Raw genomic sequence first — 18,504 nt, 5'->3', positions numbered from 1 at the left:
TTGTATGATAAATCTCTTATCAGCACTATTATCATGTATTTTTCATCCTTAAAGCTCATTGGGATTAAGGAAGCGCATGATCAATCATGTGTATAAGGGACATTGTGACTCAACTAAAGGCCTTAGAGGTTACCATGTATGATTTCCTTCTAGTACATTATATTTTGTATATTTTTCCTCATCAATATGCTCCTTTTAAAATTTCTTATAACACACGTAAGCATAAGTGGTATATTAATGAATTAGTGACCATATGTGTTAAAAAATAGGAAAGGTTACTAATGGAGGAAGGTCAAACGGTGAACTTGACTACTTCTCTTAAGAATAAGAAAAATCAAGTTAATCATAACGGAAAAATTTCTACTAAGCTAAATATAAATAAAAAGTCCAAGTGTTTATTTTGTAAAAGAAGTGACACATGAAGAAGAATTGCAAGCAAAGTTTAAGAATGGACCAGTGAAGAAAGCTAATTATTTTGCTTTTGTTTTTTATGAATCTAATATGACTAGTATTAATCATCACACATGATGAATTGAAATTGGAACTACAATTCATGTTTGTAATACCATATAGGGTATGTAAAGCCTAACGAGACCAATGGGAAGTAAACATTGAACTATTCAAGAAGCAAGATGAGTTCACATGTAGAGGCCATTGTGGCATGCAATTTGTTTTAAGTAGGGATGTCAACAGAGCGGGTAGGGTACGAGTAGTAGCTCCCCTGTAGCCTACTCGCTGGATAAATATTTGTTTTGTACTCGTACCCGCATAATACCCATATTCGTGCGAGTATCCGTTATGCGGGTACCTGCATATTTTTTTAATATTCACGGATATCCACGAGTAGCCACGGGTATTTACAAAAGAAAAATTTAATATTTAATAATATATTTTAACAATAAATTCAAATAAAAATACAATGCATAACATTTATGAATTTCAAGCAAAGTGCAAATAACCCATTTAAATAGTATTGAATGACAATTTACAAAGAAATGGAGATTTTTTAAAACCAATTGATAAAAAACAACTTATTCAATTTTAATGTGTTAATGTTTTAATCATGTTTTTTTAAATTTTTTTTAATTTAAATTAAAATATAACGAGTAAGGATATCCATGGGACGGATAATATGATCTCGTACCCATCCCGTTAACATGCAGGTATAAAAATATGTGTACGGGTATCCATTTACAATATTCATTTCTTACCCATTACGGGTTTTATCTGCAGATACCCATTGGTACGATTTTTTTTGACATCCCTAGTTTTGAGTAGTTTAATTTTTGTTTAGAAAAGGTCTTTTGTGTTCATAGTTTTGATAAAAACTTAATTTCTATTTTGCAATTTGCACCTTTGGATGTTTCTTTTAATTTTATTGAATATGGTTTTACTTTGTTGAATAAATCAGAAGTTGTTGGTTTTTGTGAACTATGTTATGATTTTACTCCATTAAATTACAAATTACATTGCTTATAGTTCAATGCATGTTTCTGCTGGGTTAAACAATATGTTGCCAATGAGAATTCCTCTATGTTATGGCACTGAAGATTGAAATATATCTCAATTAAGAGAATCAAGCAATTAATAAATGATGAAGTACTTAGTACTTTATATTTTGCTGATTTTGAAACTTGGGTAGATTGCATCAAGGGTAAGCAAACTAACAAGTCCAAAAGAGGTGCTAAAAGGAGTTCAAGCTTACGAGAAATTATTCATACAAATATTTGTTGTCCAAATATGGATGCAAGTAGTCTGATATATTTCATCACCTTTATAGACTATTACTCACAATACATGTATCTTTACTTACTTCATTCTAAGGATGAAGCTTTAAATGTCTTTAATGTTTTTAAGGCGAAAGTAGAGTTACAATGTAGAAAGCAAATTAAGGTTGTGAGATCAGATAGATGTGGAGAATATTATGGTAGATACACTATGAGTGGACAAACACCTAGTTCATTTGTGAAATTTCTTTGAGAACATGGGATTGTTGCCTAATACATTATGTTTGGTTCTTCGGATCAGAATGGTATGACAAAAGGAAGAAATCAAACTTTAATAGATACAGTGAGAAGCATGAGGAGTCATGTAAAACTTCCTAAATTCTTGTGGATTGAAGCACTTAAGACGACTATGTATATAATGAATCAAGTTCTAACCAAGGTTGTTTTAAGAACACCTTTTGAGTTATTCAAAGGTTGGAAACTCAATTTACGACACATGTGCCTTTGGAAATGGCCATCTAATGTGACATTTTATAACCCACAATAGAAGAAACTAGAACCTAAGACTATTAGTTGGTATTTCATTGGATATGTTGAAAAAGTACAAAGGTTGTAGTATTTTATTGTCCATCTCATAACACTAGAATTGTGGAATTAAAGAATGTAAAGTTTATTGTAAATGACTTGATTAGTGGGAGTGATTTAATTCAAAATAATCATAATGAAGTACAACTCTTTAAATCAAATGACAGACTAGTAGTCATTCGTGCCCATTTGGTTCAAAAGCGTATTATACAACTAGTTATTCGAGTTCCACAAATTGTTGGGGGTAGATCAAGTTGTTGAGGAACCAATTGAACAACAAGTTTATCATCAAGGTAGTAAAGTAACATTAAGAAGACCTACAAAGATCAAAGGGTCAATCAACAATTTATAGTGATTATGAAGTGTATTTACAATAATTAGATTACAATATTGGAGCCAAAAATGATATTGAATGGGAACATATGAAGAATGTTTCATATGCCTCAACAATTGGAAATCTAATGTATGCTCAAGTTTGCCCTATATCTGACATTTCACAGTTGAAATTTTGGAAAGATATCAGAATAATCCAGGTATTGACTACTAGAAAGCTACAAAGAAGGTAATCAAATATCTTTAAGGGTTAAAGGATTTCATGCTCATATATAGACAAACTGATAGTTTGGAGGTGATATGCTACTTTTATTTAGATTTTGTTGGTTGCATTAATACCAAAAAAATCACCATTTGGTTATGTTTTTATGCTAACTAGCAGAGCTATATTTTGAAGCAACAAAAAGTAGACCTTGAATGCTACTTTTAGTATGAAGGTTGAGTTTATTTCTTATTTTAAGGCTACCTCAATGTTATATAGTTGAAGATTTTTATATTTGGGTTTAAAGTTGTGAATTCAATTGTTAGGCCATTTAAGTTATATTGTGATAACTCTGTTGCATTATTTATGGCTAAGAATAATAGAAGTGGAAGTCAAATTAAGCACATTGACACTAAATATAATCTAACCATAAGAAAACGTGTTCAGTGGTCATTGAGCACGTTAGCACTGAGTTGATGTTTGTCGATGATCCTTTGAATAAAGACATGCCATCAAAGAATTTTAAAGATCATTTAGCGCAAATGAGAATTGATTCCATGTTGCGGCAATCATTATTTTTACTTTGATAAAACACTTATTCAGTTTTTCTCATTTTGTTGTGCACATATTTATTTATTTTGAGAAATTTCGTTTGACCTAGGATAAACATATGGTTTATTCATTATAGTCAGGAGTTATTGATGAGAGACTTATATATCGTGATACGTGGATAATACTCACTTTTGGAGGACCTGTCGCCATGATCCTTGTATTTAGTTTCTTGTATCGATTGATAATGGAATAAATGGACCAAATGGGTGAATGTTAAAAATCTCTTAAATATGTGATATGTGGATCATATGATAGTTAATTATTTATATTGATGTGTTCCATTTGTTAATCAATTCTATAATTGTTGCATGTATTTTGATAATATAATCTCATATAACAACAATTTATTATGGCAAGTTTTGTGATGCAAAAACACATTTTTAATGACAATGATTAAATGTAGTCTTAATTCTTTTTCGCATTAGTTTTACGTAAATATGAAAATAATATCTTCTATTTATAATTATTATTTTTAAATTTGTTAGTCTTTTGAATGATTGAAAAAAATGGAAAATGACAAAATACGTGTTTTCACCTGATAATAATGTTCCCAATTTAAGTTAAACGATTTTTTTAAAAAGATTTATTATAAGAATCCAATAAGATAAAAGGTAGATTTTGCGTTGAAAGGAAACCTAAAAGACCAGAAAACTAAAAACGTGGGCGTTTAAAGAGTCTAGTAGTTGCAGTTTGATGAAGCGGTCCACGTCAGCATTCTGAGATGGAGGTGGTGGAGCAGAGTAGGGGCCCACTGTGGAAATATATAACGGGAGAGGGGAAGAGATTAACGGGTCCCGCTCCCGTGTTACGGTTTCTGATTGCGACGTGGTAAGTGTAATGTTATTACGCGGAGGACAATCTTGTCATTTCCTCTCTCACTTCCTAACAGACACACAGCTCCTACTGTGAAGAGGGGAAGAAAGAAAAACAGAAACAAACTCCCATCCCATCATCATTCACTTCTTTCGGTTGTTGTTGTTCTTCGGTTTGGTCTCAACTCAACCGAATCACCTAACACCCACTCCTGGATGCATTAGACAACAATGGAGGATTCCGAGGTAGACCTTTCCCTTCCGTTGCTCCGCTCCACTCTTTTCAACTGCTTCTCCCGCCGCCTACCGCGGTTTTGTCTTCTTCTGTTTTTTATTTTGTTTCATACGAGGAAAATCGGTTCGGTTTTATTGTTCTCTGGGTTCATGGGAATGGGGACGGTCGTTTGTGATTTATGGTGCGTTTGGTGTTTTGGGTTTTCATTGGGTGTTTTGTGTTTTTGATCAGAAATTGACGGCGTTGAAGAAGGCTTACGCCGATATCATCCTCAACACGGCGAAGGAGGCCGCGGCGCGTATCATGGTGTCGGAGCGGAAAGCCTCGCGCTTTCAGCAGGAACTTGTTTCTACCAAGGAAGAAGCACTTCAAATGCTGCTTAGGCTCAAACAAATGTTCGATTCTAAGGTCTGACAATCACGCTCTTGCAAAGGGGTCTCCTTTTATAAAAGATTCTTTCTTTGCCCTTTTACGCTTCGCTTTTGCTTTTATTGAAATTGGTGTGTTTGATTTGGAGTTTGTTACCCTACTCATGCTTCGTGATTCTGGTTTTGTGTGTATTGCTTTGTTCTCGATTAGTAATGTTTCGAGATTCTCGTTTCACTGTGTTTGCTTGCGTCGGTTTGATGAGTTTAATTTAAAATTTCTTAGCATGTGGGTGGGAGAAGAAAGGAAATTCTTGATAATGGAAACGCGTTACTTCTTCGTGAGGTTCTTGAAAAATCTTCAAGTGCTTAAATGTGGGTTGCTTTGAAATGGTTATGCTTGAATGACTGTATTGTTTCAGTTCATCATGTGATATCATTGATATGGTCAGTGTTAGGCATTTTAAATCTGGGGTAAGAGTTCTTCAGAATTTTCACATCACATTGTTGTTGTTTTTTAAGATTCAGATCATTGAATCTTGCTCTATTTTCATCTTTGAAACACAGGGTTGTTTGTTGGAAAATTCTTGCTAAAAATAAAAGGGGTTCACTATTTTTTTTGTTATGTGGCATCTTTTCCTGGTCATTAAAGGAATGCAATCAATAAACATTTTATAAAGTATGTGATATAATCGTGACTTGGTGTCAGAGGGATCCACTGGTACTTCTGTAATTGCCTAACTCTCCATCAATTTACTACATCATGTTAGAGGATGAAGCGGACTTGATTGTGAATGTAGGGACAAGACTATTACTGGATACTTTTGAATGCTAAACTTGTTCTATTACTGGGGAATCATATAAAGAAATATACATTGTATTATTGTTTCAAATTTTGAAAGTAAATTTAACTCATAGCAAATGCAGTGATTTTTCAACAGTGAGAGATTACTACCATCATAATATAACTCATGCTAAATGCTAACCTAAGAGATTCATGGGGCTCACAATTGGTGCCATGCTGGAAGAGATTCAGAGTCTATACAGGCAGCACCACCAACCATGCTTTCTTTATCTCTCCAGTGAAGTTATAAAGGTATTCATATGTTTCTATGCCACTGGCCGCACCTAATAACCAAGTATTGCCAAAAGTAATATGGTTTAGCTCAATTGTCGTGCGTGTTAGTATTTTGTTGCGTTATATATGAACGAGTCTGCATACAAAAAATGCTATTAGAAATATATTTTGACTTTAAACGAAGATTCATGGGTGATTATCTGTTGCTGACCTGGGTGTGGTGTGGCCAAGCTGGAAAATACCAAAGAAGGATAGGTGATGTTGGTATTAGAAATACATCTCGACTTTACAGAAAGATCTTTTTTATCCTGGGTGAATGAGTGCATGGTTATCAGTCCCTGACCAGGGTGTGGTGTGGCGAAGCTGGAAAATACCATGGCAGGATAGTGAATGTTGGTATGGTCGCAACACTGATGTTTTCTAATAGATGATCAATACTTTATTCTATGGACATTGATACTCAAATAAAAACAAATTGAAATAGTAGTGTAAAGACAGAGCAAAGAAGCTGGGGCAAAACCAGACCTATTAAGAAAAAATATAGACTGAGTGTGAAGGAAGAACATGGTACGTAGACAACATAACAGTCCAAACAGCTGTACTATGATACGTGTGAACATATGGGTGATCAGAAGTGCTTTTAACTTATTCCCCCAGTTTCTTTTTCTACTTATATATTATGAAGAAAAACGAACTTTACCTATTTCGATGTGCCCTTCTACGTTTATATTCTTTCTTATTTGTGGTCCTTGCTTCCTCAACTAATTTACTCCCCTGGATTTTTCCTGATAAAATGACTTATTCTATGAAAAGATTGGTAGATATAACCTAATTATCCCATCATCAACTATAGGTTGTACAAAATCCTTCCTCTTCATGGTGTGGTCAATGAACTAGTTTGCCATAACTTTGGTGGTTGGTGTCTTGCATTTCAGATATTTGGTTCTGATCCATCTTGTGCTGACTACCTGAAAAGTTTGATTGAGGCGCTTTTTCAACATACAACACGTCTTCTCACAAATATTCAGGTGATTTAAGCGACTTTTCTGTATAACTTTATTTCAAATCTCTTGATAGTTTTATAATGTCTGATTTGTATTTTTGCTGCAGGAATTCACAGCCCGTCCTGATATAGCCGATGATTGTTTCTTGTTGGCATCAAGGTGTATTCGCTACTGTCCTCAACTGTTTATTCCCTCATCTGTTTTTCCTTCTTTAGTTGATTGCTCTATGATTGGCATCACAGTACAGCATAGGTACAGTCTCTCTCTCACTAAAAAAACTTGAAAGCATCATCCATTCTTGGGAAAGTGTGTTGTGTGTATTCATGATCCTTTTGTATATAATTTAATGTTGAGAGGCAAAAAAATCCTGTTGTAGCTAATTTTCACTCTGCTCAATGGCTCCCTTTTATTTACTGTGATTGTTTACCCTCTTTTGCTGTTTCCCTCTGTAGGGAGGCTTCTAATTCCATATTGCATTTCTTGGCTGATATTTTTGATCTTGCAAATTCCTCTGTGGGGGAGCAATTTATTCCAATAAGAGACGGTGTAATTATTCCTCGAGGTGCCAGCATCACCAGAATTTTGGTTGCTTCATTAACGGGAGCACTTCCAAAATCTCGAGTGGACGTGGTAATTTCTCTTTTTCTCATGCAACGTCGACCGTCTATATTTGCATATGTTAACTTTTGACGGGATTTAGTTTCGATATTTTTTTTAACTTTTGTACACCTGCTCCTTCCCCAGGTATCTTATACGCTACTGGCCTTAACTCGATCATATGGGATGCAAGCGCTGGAATGGGCTAAAAAGAGTGTTTTATTAATTCCGTCGACAGCTGTTACAGACGTGGAGCGATCAAGATTCCTAAAAGCTCTTTCTGATGCAGCATCCGGAGGTGATACTAATGGGCTTACCGTTCCTGTTGAAGAGCTCTCAGATGTTTGCCGACGTAACAGATCAGTTCAGGAAATAGTTCAAGAAGCTTTGAGACCGCTTGAGTTGAACATGGTGAATGTATCATAGACGATTGGTAATGCCTGTGATAGGGAGGGCCATTTTGTTTAGGTCCTGTCTGTTAGCTAGGCTAGTTGGTTGTGTATTATCTATCTGTTATATTCTTTTCTTTTTTTATCTATTATCATTCTCCAATTTTTCAGGAGAATTTGCCCCTGCATGATCTGTTGTGTTGGCCGGAAGAAATTAAAATGGGTGTTGTATCTTTTATTTGTCTTGAGATGTGGGATTGGTGAGTGATGTTTGTCCCGGTTGTCATTTTTGGGGGAGGGAGGTTACATGGTATACAATTGTAATTTAATGGAAACAGAAAAAGTGGGGGGAAATAGAGAACATTGATAAGTTGTTTCAATTTTTTAAGTTTGGAATGAATATGGAATTTGGAATCTGTGCACTGGTTGTGTTAGGTTCGTCTCACTCATCTGTTAAAATGAACGAAGAGGGATGTCAGGATCCAGATATGTCACACATTGGATCATAGAATGAATGACTTTGACCAACTTGATAGCGATGTCAAGAAAGTGTAAATCAGCTCTTCTGGATGCATGTGGCGCTCACCTGACAAAATTTTAGATTGGATAAACTCCTGATAGGATTTGTTTATACAAGTTCTTATTAATGAAAATTACATTTAATATTGATTTCATAGTTCAAAGGTTCTTAAAATTGTAGTAATTATTTATATAAATACTATTTTTCAACTTTTGAATAAATATATTTTAACCGGATTTTGTTTTACAGGGAAAACTTGAATACATTGTTAAAGCAAGGATGGCATAGTGCGTGGGGGGCACTTGGCTATATAACATGTTTTGATGCAAGGCTCCAATCTCATCTATTTGAGCGACACTTTCCTTGTTTGAGCGTTTTATCAGCAACCATATTTTGTCATCGCGTATAATGGTGTAATCATGTGTTTAAATTGGGAGAATTTTTGTCACCTTCTCCTTCGGATTAAGAGAAGCCAAACGCAGGTTTGTTATTGCGGAATTGACGAGGAACACTTGTCTCCAATCTCGAACGACAACAGTGACTGATACAATGCAGATTGTTTGACTCGTGCAAATGTTGTCAACAGAACAGAAGCGGCAAAGACCTTAGTTTTTATATCAGTTGAGCATAAATAAGTCCAGAAAATGGATATTCAGTTATGGATTATTATAGATAAAATCAAAACCAACTGAACCTCAAATGGAAATTCATCAAATAAAATTTTAATATCAGTCTCAAAATATTTTATTAATGTTTTTTTTCTCTTATTTGTTAATCTTTTTAGATTTAGTTCTTTTTTATTAAAATTATTCCCTCATGTTCCTAGTCGGCACCCTCACTCATTGTCAACTACCTTTCTCCCGGCACAAGAAAGAACTGGATGCAAGTCGTTGAAACAGAATTCAAACATGCGTTGACTTGAATCTATGGATTGAATCTAAAATTTCAATCACTTAATTCAAGTCTTGATTCAATTGCATAAAGTGGAAATCGAAAAAAGAAGGGGAGAAATTTGTAGTTAGCTGTATATTATAATTTAGTTATATTCCTAATTAATACAGATTCTTCAACAATTTTTTTAGCTGCTTTTCTTTTATCCAAACCTGCAAGTGAAGTCCATTCATTGAATTTTGATTGAAGTAGTGAATGAATAGCTTGATTTTGCAGTTGAATTATTGTATGGTGCTTTAGGATAATAAAATAAGCGAAACAACTTCTCAGAATCTAAAGAAAAATATTTTTATATTTTTACCAATAAAAATTCAATTAGGAAACTATCAAAATTTACTTTAAATCTTAAAATAAGATCTATCATCAAAAAAACAATTAGATAAGATATTATATTTTATCGATAAGAATAATGGTAAGAAAATTAATATATAGAATGAATCAATAAAAGAAGATTTAGATAAGTTTTGAACTTTTTTTGTAAATTTAAATATTTTTTATTAAATCTTTATTAAATTTTTCTGTAATCAAAGTTTTTTACATATTTCAATTTAATTCTTAAGTAATGTAAAAAAATAATTTTTATTAAAAACATTTTAAGTAATAAGAAATAACATAAATCATCGATTGCATAATGATTACAGTCTTTTCGTCGATGTAAATAATAATATAAAAATTATCATTCAAAAAATAAACTTATTACCTTACATTAACTATAATACTATATTATATTAAATACAAAAATTTTATTTTTTTTTAATTTTTAGCATACTAAATTAATAAATAAATAAAATAGTAGTTTTGAAAATACAAACTTAATCAAACCTAAAAAAATTGACAACAAGAACATCCTTAGTTTAGATTTATTTATTTGAAAACCATTTATTATTGAAGCATGATGGGAGGAGCATGAACAGCGCGTGGACCCATCCTCTGAAGTCCCTGTTCCTAGTTCCACTTTAGCTGGACTAATCGAATCAATCTCATTCACATTCACCAATTGGATTCAGTGAATGCAAAGTGCAATGTAATCTCTTCTCTTTCTCTCCCTCCAACAAAAAATGGTGTCAACAAATGAGAAGAAGACCAACCTCGCCAAACTCATCATCCCTTCTTCTTCATCTTCTCCCTCCCCATCCCCATCCATCACAAGCCCACACGTCATTCACAGTAGGTCCCACTCCTTTGTGGGTCCCTCCCCCCGCATCGATCCCTCCTCAACCCCTCTCTTCTTCCTCCAAGAGGTCGACGACGACGACGACGAAGACGAAGACGAAGAAAAGGAACCTCTTTCTTCTGACCCTGTTAAGATTGGACCTTCCGATTTTCATATTCTTCGTGTTGTAGGGCAGGGTGCCTTTGGCAAGGTCTTTCTCGTCAGAAAAAAAGGAAATGGCTTCGATGGTGATGCTGATGCTGATGGCGATGGGTCTTCGCCATGAAGGTCATGAGAAAGGACATCATCATAAAGAAAAACCACGTTGATTACATGAAAGCGGAGAGGGATATTCTCACTAAAGTCCTTCACCCTTTCATTGTTCAGCTACGTTACTCTTTTCAGGTCTCTCTCTCTCTCTCTCTCTCTCTCTCTCTCTCTCACTCTCTCACTTCCTATTTCACTTCAATTCATTCACACAATCATTTACTCAGCATGTGTTATGTGCAGACCAAATCTAAGTTATATTTGGTGTTGGATTTTGTAAACGGAGGGCATCTCTTCTTTCATCTGTATCGCCAGGGTATCTTCAGGTTTTTTTCTTCTTCTTCATCTTATGTGTTGCAATACACTTTTGGAAGTTCATTGAATTTTAATTATCCGTTTGTTTTGGTGTATGTGGTGAGTAGTGAGGATCAGGCAAGGCTTTACACTGCTGAGATAGTGTCTGCAGTTTCACATCTTCACAGCAAAGGCATCGTGCATCGGGATCTTAAGCCTGAAAACATTCTAATGGACTCTCATGGGCATGTAATAATAATGCCAATGCTACTCACCTCCTATGCCTTGTTTTCTTGCATCAACTTTGCTTTTTCTACTTTGACTTTTGATAGTCTATTGTTTTCTGTTTTCTGTTTTCTGTCTCACCTTGTGGGGTTGTGCTCCTTATTCTGATGTATTAAGTTTGCTAAGTTCACTGTACAATATCTTAGATGGCTGAGTTGTATAGTTCTTCTTTGCTGTTTTTGCTCTGCCCGTGTGTAGGTCATGCTCACTGATTTTGGAATGTCAAAAGAGATTGATGAATTGGGAAGATCCAACTCTCTTTGTGGGACCGTGGAATATATGGCTCCTGAAATTCTTCAGGCTAAAGGCCATAACAAGGATGCGGATTGGTGGAGTGTTGGTATCCTGTTGTATGAAATGCTAACAGGGAAGGTAATGCCCATCTGCACCAAAAATGCTAACAACACATTTTCTAACACTTATCATTATCTTAAAACCTAAAATTTACTTGAAATTACAATTTTTTGTGGGTCTCATATCTCATTTAGATCACAAAAGTTTGTGGGTATCAAGACTTTGTTGGTTTCAGTGAATTTTAATCAGTAATAAAGAGCATGTTGGGGGTATTTTCTTGTATGTATCTATGAGTAGGTTGTGGGTGAAGGTACCTAAAGTTGAATACTTGGAATTATATGTGGACCATAGCAATTTGCACGGTTAGAAATTACAATTCATGAAGTATTTGGCCTTGAATAGAGAACGTTATTAATCAAGATGTGTATGTCTTGGATTAGGCTTAGTGTACATTTTTTTTTTTTTTTCAAAATTGATGTCTGAATGAAATTGTTTATTTGCTGTTTATGATAGGAACCTTTTCTATTTCATTTATTTTCCATGTAAGAACACAAGGGGAAGCATTAACTTGTCATGGTTTATGATTCGATTTGGCAGGCACCGTTCACACACACTAACAGAAAGAAACTTCAGGAGAAAATTATTAAAGAGAAAGTTAAACTTCCACCATTCCTTACCAGTGAAGCTCACTCATTACTCAAAGGAGTAAGTAGACGACAGTATATATGGTTTTCTTCCATTTTGTTTCTCTATCGTCTTCTTTCACAGTGCACCTACAAGTATAATATGCCTGTTACCTGAACGTAAAATGTTTATGTTGTAGATTTCTGAACCCACTGCATTAATATTTCGCTGGTTTCCTTTTCTCATGCCTATTTCCTATTTTTGTGTGTGTGAAATCAAATGTCAGGAGGTTCTACTTCCAAAAGTGATCCTTACCTAACGTATTTTTTATAAATTTTCCTTACCTAATGGCAATTTCTGGAGAAATAAAAACTTTGACGACCACATTTATGTACATGCTATTTTGCTACTAAGCATGAATATTCAAAGGATAGCTTAGAGAGATAATAGGAGAACGCAGGGATACAAGAAAAGTTCTTACTCTGGGACGTGATGTTTCAAAATATTGTGTTTTGAGATTAAAAGATTAAACTTTGTATGGAAAGAGATAGAGGGATCCAGTTCCAAAATCCGTTCATTCTGTTTACTTGTTACAGTTGCTGCAAAAGGATCCAACAACAAGGTTAGGACACGGGCCAAATGGAGATGAGCAGATCAAAAGTCATAAATGGTTTAGGTCAATCAATTGGAAAAAATTGGAGGCAAGAGAAGTGGAACCAAAGTTTAAACCAGATGTGTCTGGGAAAGATTGTACAGCTAATTTTGACAAATGTTGGACAGCAATGCCCCCTAATGACTCACCAGCAACCACACCTACAGCAGGTGACCATTTCCAGGGCTATACTTATGTGGCACCCAACCCTTGGCTTTCTTCTCGTTCACTACAATGAACAAGGAAATCTGTACATGGATCAATGTTTCAAAATAAGACCTCAATAAGACATGTAACCAAAGTCTTCTCTCACCATGTAACCCATTTGTAATGGCCCATTGCAGAGAGTACAGAATGTTTAGGGGCTCTGATATGACCCGTTATGTTTGTGCAGCTTGGTTTAGTTCTTGTTTTAAATTAAGGTCAACATTAACATTAACATATTTGTACAGCCAGGTCCCTAAAGAGGGTGAGGGTGTATAACATATTTGACTTATTCATCAGAAGAATTTGCATGTATGAAATTGTATTGTCTTATCTTTTGCAGCAACACAACTTTAAGGTTGATGCATTTCATCATTGCTCATTCTTATGCATATGTCACAACGAGCTATTGAACACGTAGCTATCAACTGTTCTGCTTATAAGATCTAGAAAGTTTGATACTTGTTGCCACCATGTCTTTGGTTCCATTTCCTTCCCCTTCAAACGCGCACGTTTTTTATTTTGGTTAGGAATAATAAAACTTTTGTCTAATCTATCAAGGTCAAATCTTTGGGCGTTTCCATCACTGCATGCTGGAGTAGTAGAGTTAGATACACTGGATGAGACGATTCCAAGCGTCATTTGTAAGGTGAGAGCTAAGATATGATAATCGTTATTTAAAATGTAAAGACAACCATTAAGAAACAGTAACATTCTGAAAACACAATAAGAGATTAGCAGTATGAAAGAATCTTATACCTTCACGACTTTTAAGACTTTGCGTAACCCAAACATAATTAAATATCAAGCCTCCGTAACATGTGAACTACGTGAATGATATAAGATCAGTGTAAATTCTTCGCCACATCTCCCCAATCTCTGGCCATACGCACCAGTCACTAAATCTACTTTTTTCCCCGTTTATAGTTTTATAAAGCCTAGAATCTTAATGGTTTCAACAAATGGATCAAACCAATTATTAATGTTATGTGTCCTTACTACATGTTTTCATTCGACATACAAGACAACAAAAGCAACAAGATTCCATCTATATTACGTGGGCTCTACTCTTTGCAGAAGAACCTTCATATAACTGAATGAGCAAGGGATCCACCCACTAAAGAACTGAGATTAGGAGAAAGAACCCAAAAGACCAATTCACCCACCCCCATCTACACCCTATGCTTATAAATAGACCTTGCTTAAAAATGTTGCAATAACCACCATCTCTTGAAACACCAAGTTCTGGTTAAGCCAAAAATCATGGATAGAATCAAATCCAAGAATGAGAAGTCTCTTTGTGAGAAGTCGATGAAGGTGGTAGTAAATATCATTAAGCTGTCTTCTTTCTCTATTGCACAGAAGAGTCTTGGTGGCACGAGTAAAAGAGTGGTCCAGAGTCTGATATGGACTCTGATGAGGAAGCACCGGTTCCTGATCAATTTCCTACAACAAGAAGATCGCAACAGCCACAGAGCCGTGCAAACCCCACTTACGTGATCAAGTCATGTGGGAGCAACGGATCAACAGAACATTTGATTTATCAAGAAAGAGTCCCCACTGATGTTAACCCAAATAAAGAACAGTGTGTTGATGGATTGGCTTCTGACTATATCAGTAAGATACGCAACAAGCTTGGGCGTGGTGTATATATTGCCTTCACAGCTTTTTGTGTGCTCCATGTATCATATACTACTTAGATATTCATCCCTTTTGGTTCAAATTAACATGATGTAATAAACTTAGTTGTTGGGGTTTCTAGCTACAACAGAAGTAGTTGTTTTGTTTCTGATGAAACCCGATTCAACTTTTTCCTTGATGCTTTATTTAATATTCTTTGCTGGATGGACAAGTATTACATGTAGACTAGTTTATATAGATGATGTTCTGAACACACGAGTTTGCATGAATTATGTTATTAATGATTTCATTTGGTTTTAAGTTGATATTTTGGATCCAAATAATGTGTTTAGTAAATCTCTCTTCAGGGCAAAAGATACTAATAATTCCAAGTATTTGAGTGTTGCAGTCATAGTGGTGGTTCAAGATATATGTGAGGATAAAAAATAAAGTACACGAAATCGTGAACAAGTGGCTCAAGAATATGATTGCTAAACATCCTGATGATGGAAGGTACCCCAACATTTTAGCTTCTAATTTTTTATTAATTCCAATTTAAGCTCCAAATGTGTGTGTATATATATAGAGAGAGAGAAACAGAAAGCCTGAGATGGAATATCTTTTAATGACCTTATTTGTGCTTATAAAAATACCTTGATAAATTCTTTATCTTAACTGAGTTCTTATTTTGAACTTGCTAAAACAAATTCTATTTAACTTATTTCAATAATCTTTAAAAGTTAACATATGCAGTATTTATGAGTAAAACTGGGTGAGCATAACCCAAATAGCAGCAAGAGATGTCCACTTTATGTGTCTTATACTTCACCAGCCAACCAATATGCTTTTTACCCAGTAGCTTTCAGCATCTTTTCTTGTTCTTTTGGCATTCTCATTATGTTATAAAATAATTTTACTTCTCTTGCGTATTAAGCCATCCATGTGCCCTCAAATTCTACACAAACAATTGTCTCATGTTAAAACTATACAAATATATTTTTGAGAAACATTGGTTGATACAAGTAGCACCATCTTACATTTCTTGACCAAGTATTAAAGATTTGAATTTTAAGGATGTCTGAAATAAACCATATTATTACTCACATTGTGTGTACTTTAATTTTGGTATCAATACTATAGTTACAAAAAGGAGTTATAAGGTGGTGTTGGGTTTATGTATATATTCATATGTTTTGGTAAATTGTGATTATATATGAAATTGGTCTTACACATATAAGATATTTGACACCACTTTTATATTAAAATCTTAAAATAATGGTGTTATGGACCTTTATTCTTATATAGTGTTTAATTTTGTTTATTCTATCCAATATAGAACTTTGACTCATACTTAGACTATTCCCAACAAGTGAATTGGTGTTAAAGTTAGAAAGGAGGATAAGAGAGTTTTTGAGTTCAACTCCCCTATTAACACTTGAAATGTATAAAATTGATCAGGAGAAATTGTGGATTTAACTTCTCCATTAATAAAATACTAATAATTAACATTTATCGATATTATAAGAGAAAAATATACAAATAGTTTCATGACAGTATAGACCAGCAAATAGCATGTACAAGTTAAGTCTTGAATTAAAATTGTGTATTGATGGTAGGGACAAACATTTGTACAGAAGGAACTTATGCCTTTGAAGGAATGGCTGTAGCTAATTGGGAATCGAAGTGAACCAAATGTTCAGAATGTTGGACCAGCAGTGTGAACAAAACATTACATCAGCATATGATGATTATGATGATCATGTCAATTCCTCTCAACTATGTGCTCTGGTCGTTTGCTTCTTCTATCTAATCACTTCAGGCTTCATTTTCTTCTTTCATAATTCGTGTTAATCGTGCCTTCTTTTTGTTCAATAAATAAGCAAAGCAAATCTAATCTACACCTTTGTTGTTTGGAGAGAATTGGTGGGAATAAGTAAGCAATTTTTTCTACTCTTCACACCCATTTCTGGGCCACTCAGACACTATAATGTGCTCAAAAGTGTAATTCCGTTCACCTCTGCAAGACAATTCTCGTTTTTCAACTAATCATAAACACCTCATTAAATAGTTAATAACCCTTGACTTATGAAAAACTAGACCACTAATTTAAGTTACGATTAAAAATGTTTGTATAATTTAGGGGATTAAAAGTGTTTTCAAATATATTTTGATCTTTCAAATTTAATTTGATAGAACATGTTAAACACAATAAACAGTCCAAACGTTAATCTAAAATGCAGTTGGAAATTGGTAAATAGACTAATATCAAACGGGTAGTATAAAAAATAAAAAATTAATATAAATAAAAATAACTTTTAATAACATCAATAAGAAAACTCTTGTTGATATTTGCCTATAAAAAATTCTAGTTAATAAAGTTGATGATGCTGAAACTAAAATTAAATTAAGAAAATATATAAACTTAAGAATATGAAAATTTTCAAATTTTTATCTATTAGATAACTTGTGATATTCTCTAATTAAATAATCAAATTTTCTTTCATGAGATTTCAGAAATTTATTTTATTTTAACGTTTCTTATCTAAATAACATAATTATAAATCATTTTAAATTCTCTGTGTTCACTGTTATCCACGGTATAATCAGGAATACAATATAATAGAATAGTGAAGAACATTTTACACGGGATTAAAACTATAATTTTATAAAATTATTGCTTGGAACATAATTGAATATACTTAAAATGTGTAAGAATAGCTCCGAATTTAATAAATTCTACTAAACAAAATACCACTATCTATAGCATTTAATAAGTTTCTCTTGTAAATATCTATTTTCAGAGTGAGCTTTGATATAGATGCTTAATAAAAGCCTAGTACTCCCCGAAACATAATTCTAAGTAAGAGCAAATGTGCAGAGTGGGCCATTTCGTATTTTGGGCCTCATTTTTCATATAACCCAACCAAATTGCACATAGCTACTTTTTGTAGGACTAACCAATTTTTAAGTAGATAAAAAAGGTCAATTAATAGCATTTAATTTTATTAATTACATTTGAATAATCTTTTGTATTTTTTAGTTGAAAACTAATACTAGGAATAAGAAAAAGTCAACAAAGTTAATCCTTAATTAATTGAAGTATATTTTTAAAGAATAAATATGAACTAAACAAAAGTAAGAATTTAGACTTTCTACTTTTAATTTTTCCGGTGTGCTCTAGTCTTCAAGTCAAGTTCATTTTGATATTTTATAATAATAAAAACTTAGAAAAAAATCAGTATATTTTAAAACATATAAATAACATTAAAAAATTAATATAATTGTGTTTGAAATGAAATTGTTTGAACCAGAAAACTGCGCCGGCCAAGAGAAACAGGAATAGAACATAATCTTTTGGTGGGTCCCAGAAGAAGGAAAAGATTCGTCCTTATTCCATAATTTCTTTTATTTTTGTTGGTTTGTTATACATAATTTCACCCGATAATATCGGACACTGTCCTTCGAGATAATACAATCATGTACTAATTTGATGGTCAAACACAGAAAGTATTGTTGTCTAGCTACCCATTACATTATTACAATGCCCTTCAAAGTAACAAAGGCTCACTCTTAAACAGGGTTCACAAAATAAAACTTATGGAACAAACTACCATATATTTAATGTGAATTTGGACTCATTGTTGATTTGGATAGCTTCAACGAGTAAAATTTGGTACATAGGATTGGTAAATGAGATAAAT

At 33.7% G+C, this 18,504-nt stretch overlaps 1 protein-coding gene and 1 pseudogene across 2 annotated transcripts; both read left to right on the top strand.

Moving 5' to 3' along the window:
- Positions 1-4,254: 4,254 nt before the first annotated feature.
- LOC114172954 (transportin MOS14-like) lies at positions 4,255-8,355 on the top strand. Of its 2 annotated transcripts, none has more exons than XM_028057127.1 (6): positions 4,255-4,517; positions 4,738-4,914; positions 6,885-6,977; positions 7,060-7,205; positions 7,406-7,583; positions 7,698-8,355. In XM_028057127.1, the coding sequence occupies exons 1-6, from the start codon at positions 4,503-4,505 to the stop codon at positions 7,974-7,976; spliced, it is 888 nt and encodes a 295-aa protein (XP_027912928.1). In that variant the 5' UTR covers positions 4,255-4,502; the 3' UTR covers positions 7,977-8,355. The 2 variants fall into 2 exon arrangements, with proteins under 2 accessions (XP_027912928.1, XP_027912929.1); XM_028057128.1 differs by lacking the exon at positions 4,255-4,517 and adding an exon at positions 5,799-5,967.
- A 2,113-nt stretch (positions 8,356-10,468) lies between these two features.
- Positions 10,469-13,529, top strand: LOC114172956 (annotated as a pseudogene).
- The last annotated feature ends 4,975 nt before the right edge of the window (positions 13,530-18,504 follow it).

Source organism: Vigna unguiculata, unplaced genomic scaffold (assembly GCF_004118075.2).
Source record: "Vigna unguiculata cultivar IT97K-499-35 unplaced genomic scaffold, ASM411807v1 contig_98, whole genome shotgun sequence".
Lineage (NCBI taxonomy): Eukaryota > Viridiplantae > Streptophyta > Magnoliopsida > Fabales > Fabaceae > Vigna > Vigna unguiculata.
This window is presented reverse-complemented; position numbering and strand designations above follow the sequence as displayed.

Coding starts and splice junctions, on each gene's coding strand:
- LOC114172954 (XM_028057127.1), top strand. Junction 4,915..6,884: donor AACAAATGTTCGATTCTAAG/GTCTGACAATCA, acceptor CTTGCATTTCAG/ATATTTGGTTCTGATCCATC. Junction 7,206..7,405: donor GGCATCACAGTACAGCATAG/GTACAGTCTCTC, acceptor TTCCCTCTGTAG/GGAGGCTTCTAATTCCATAT.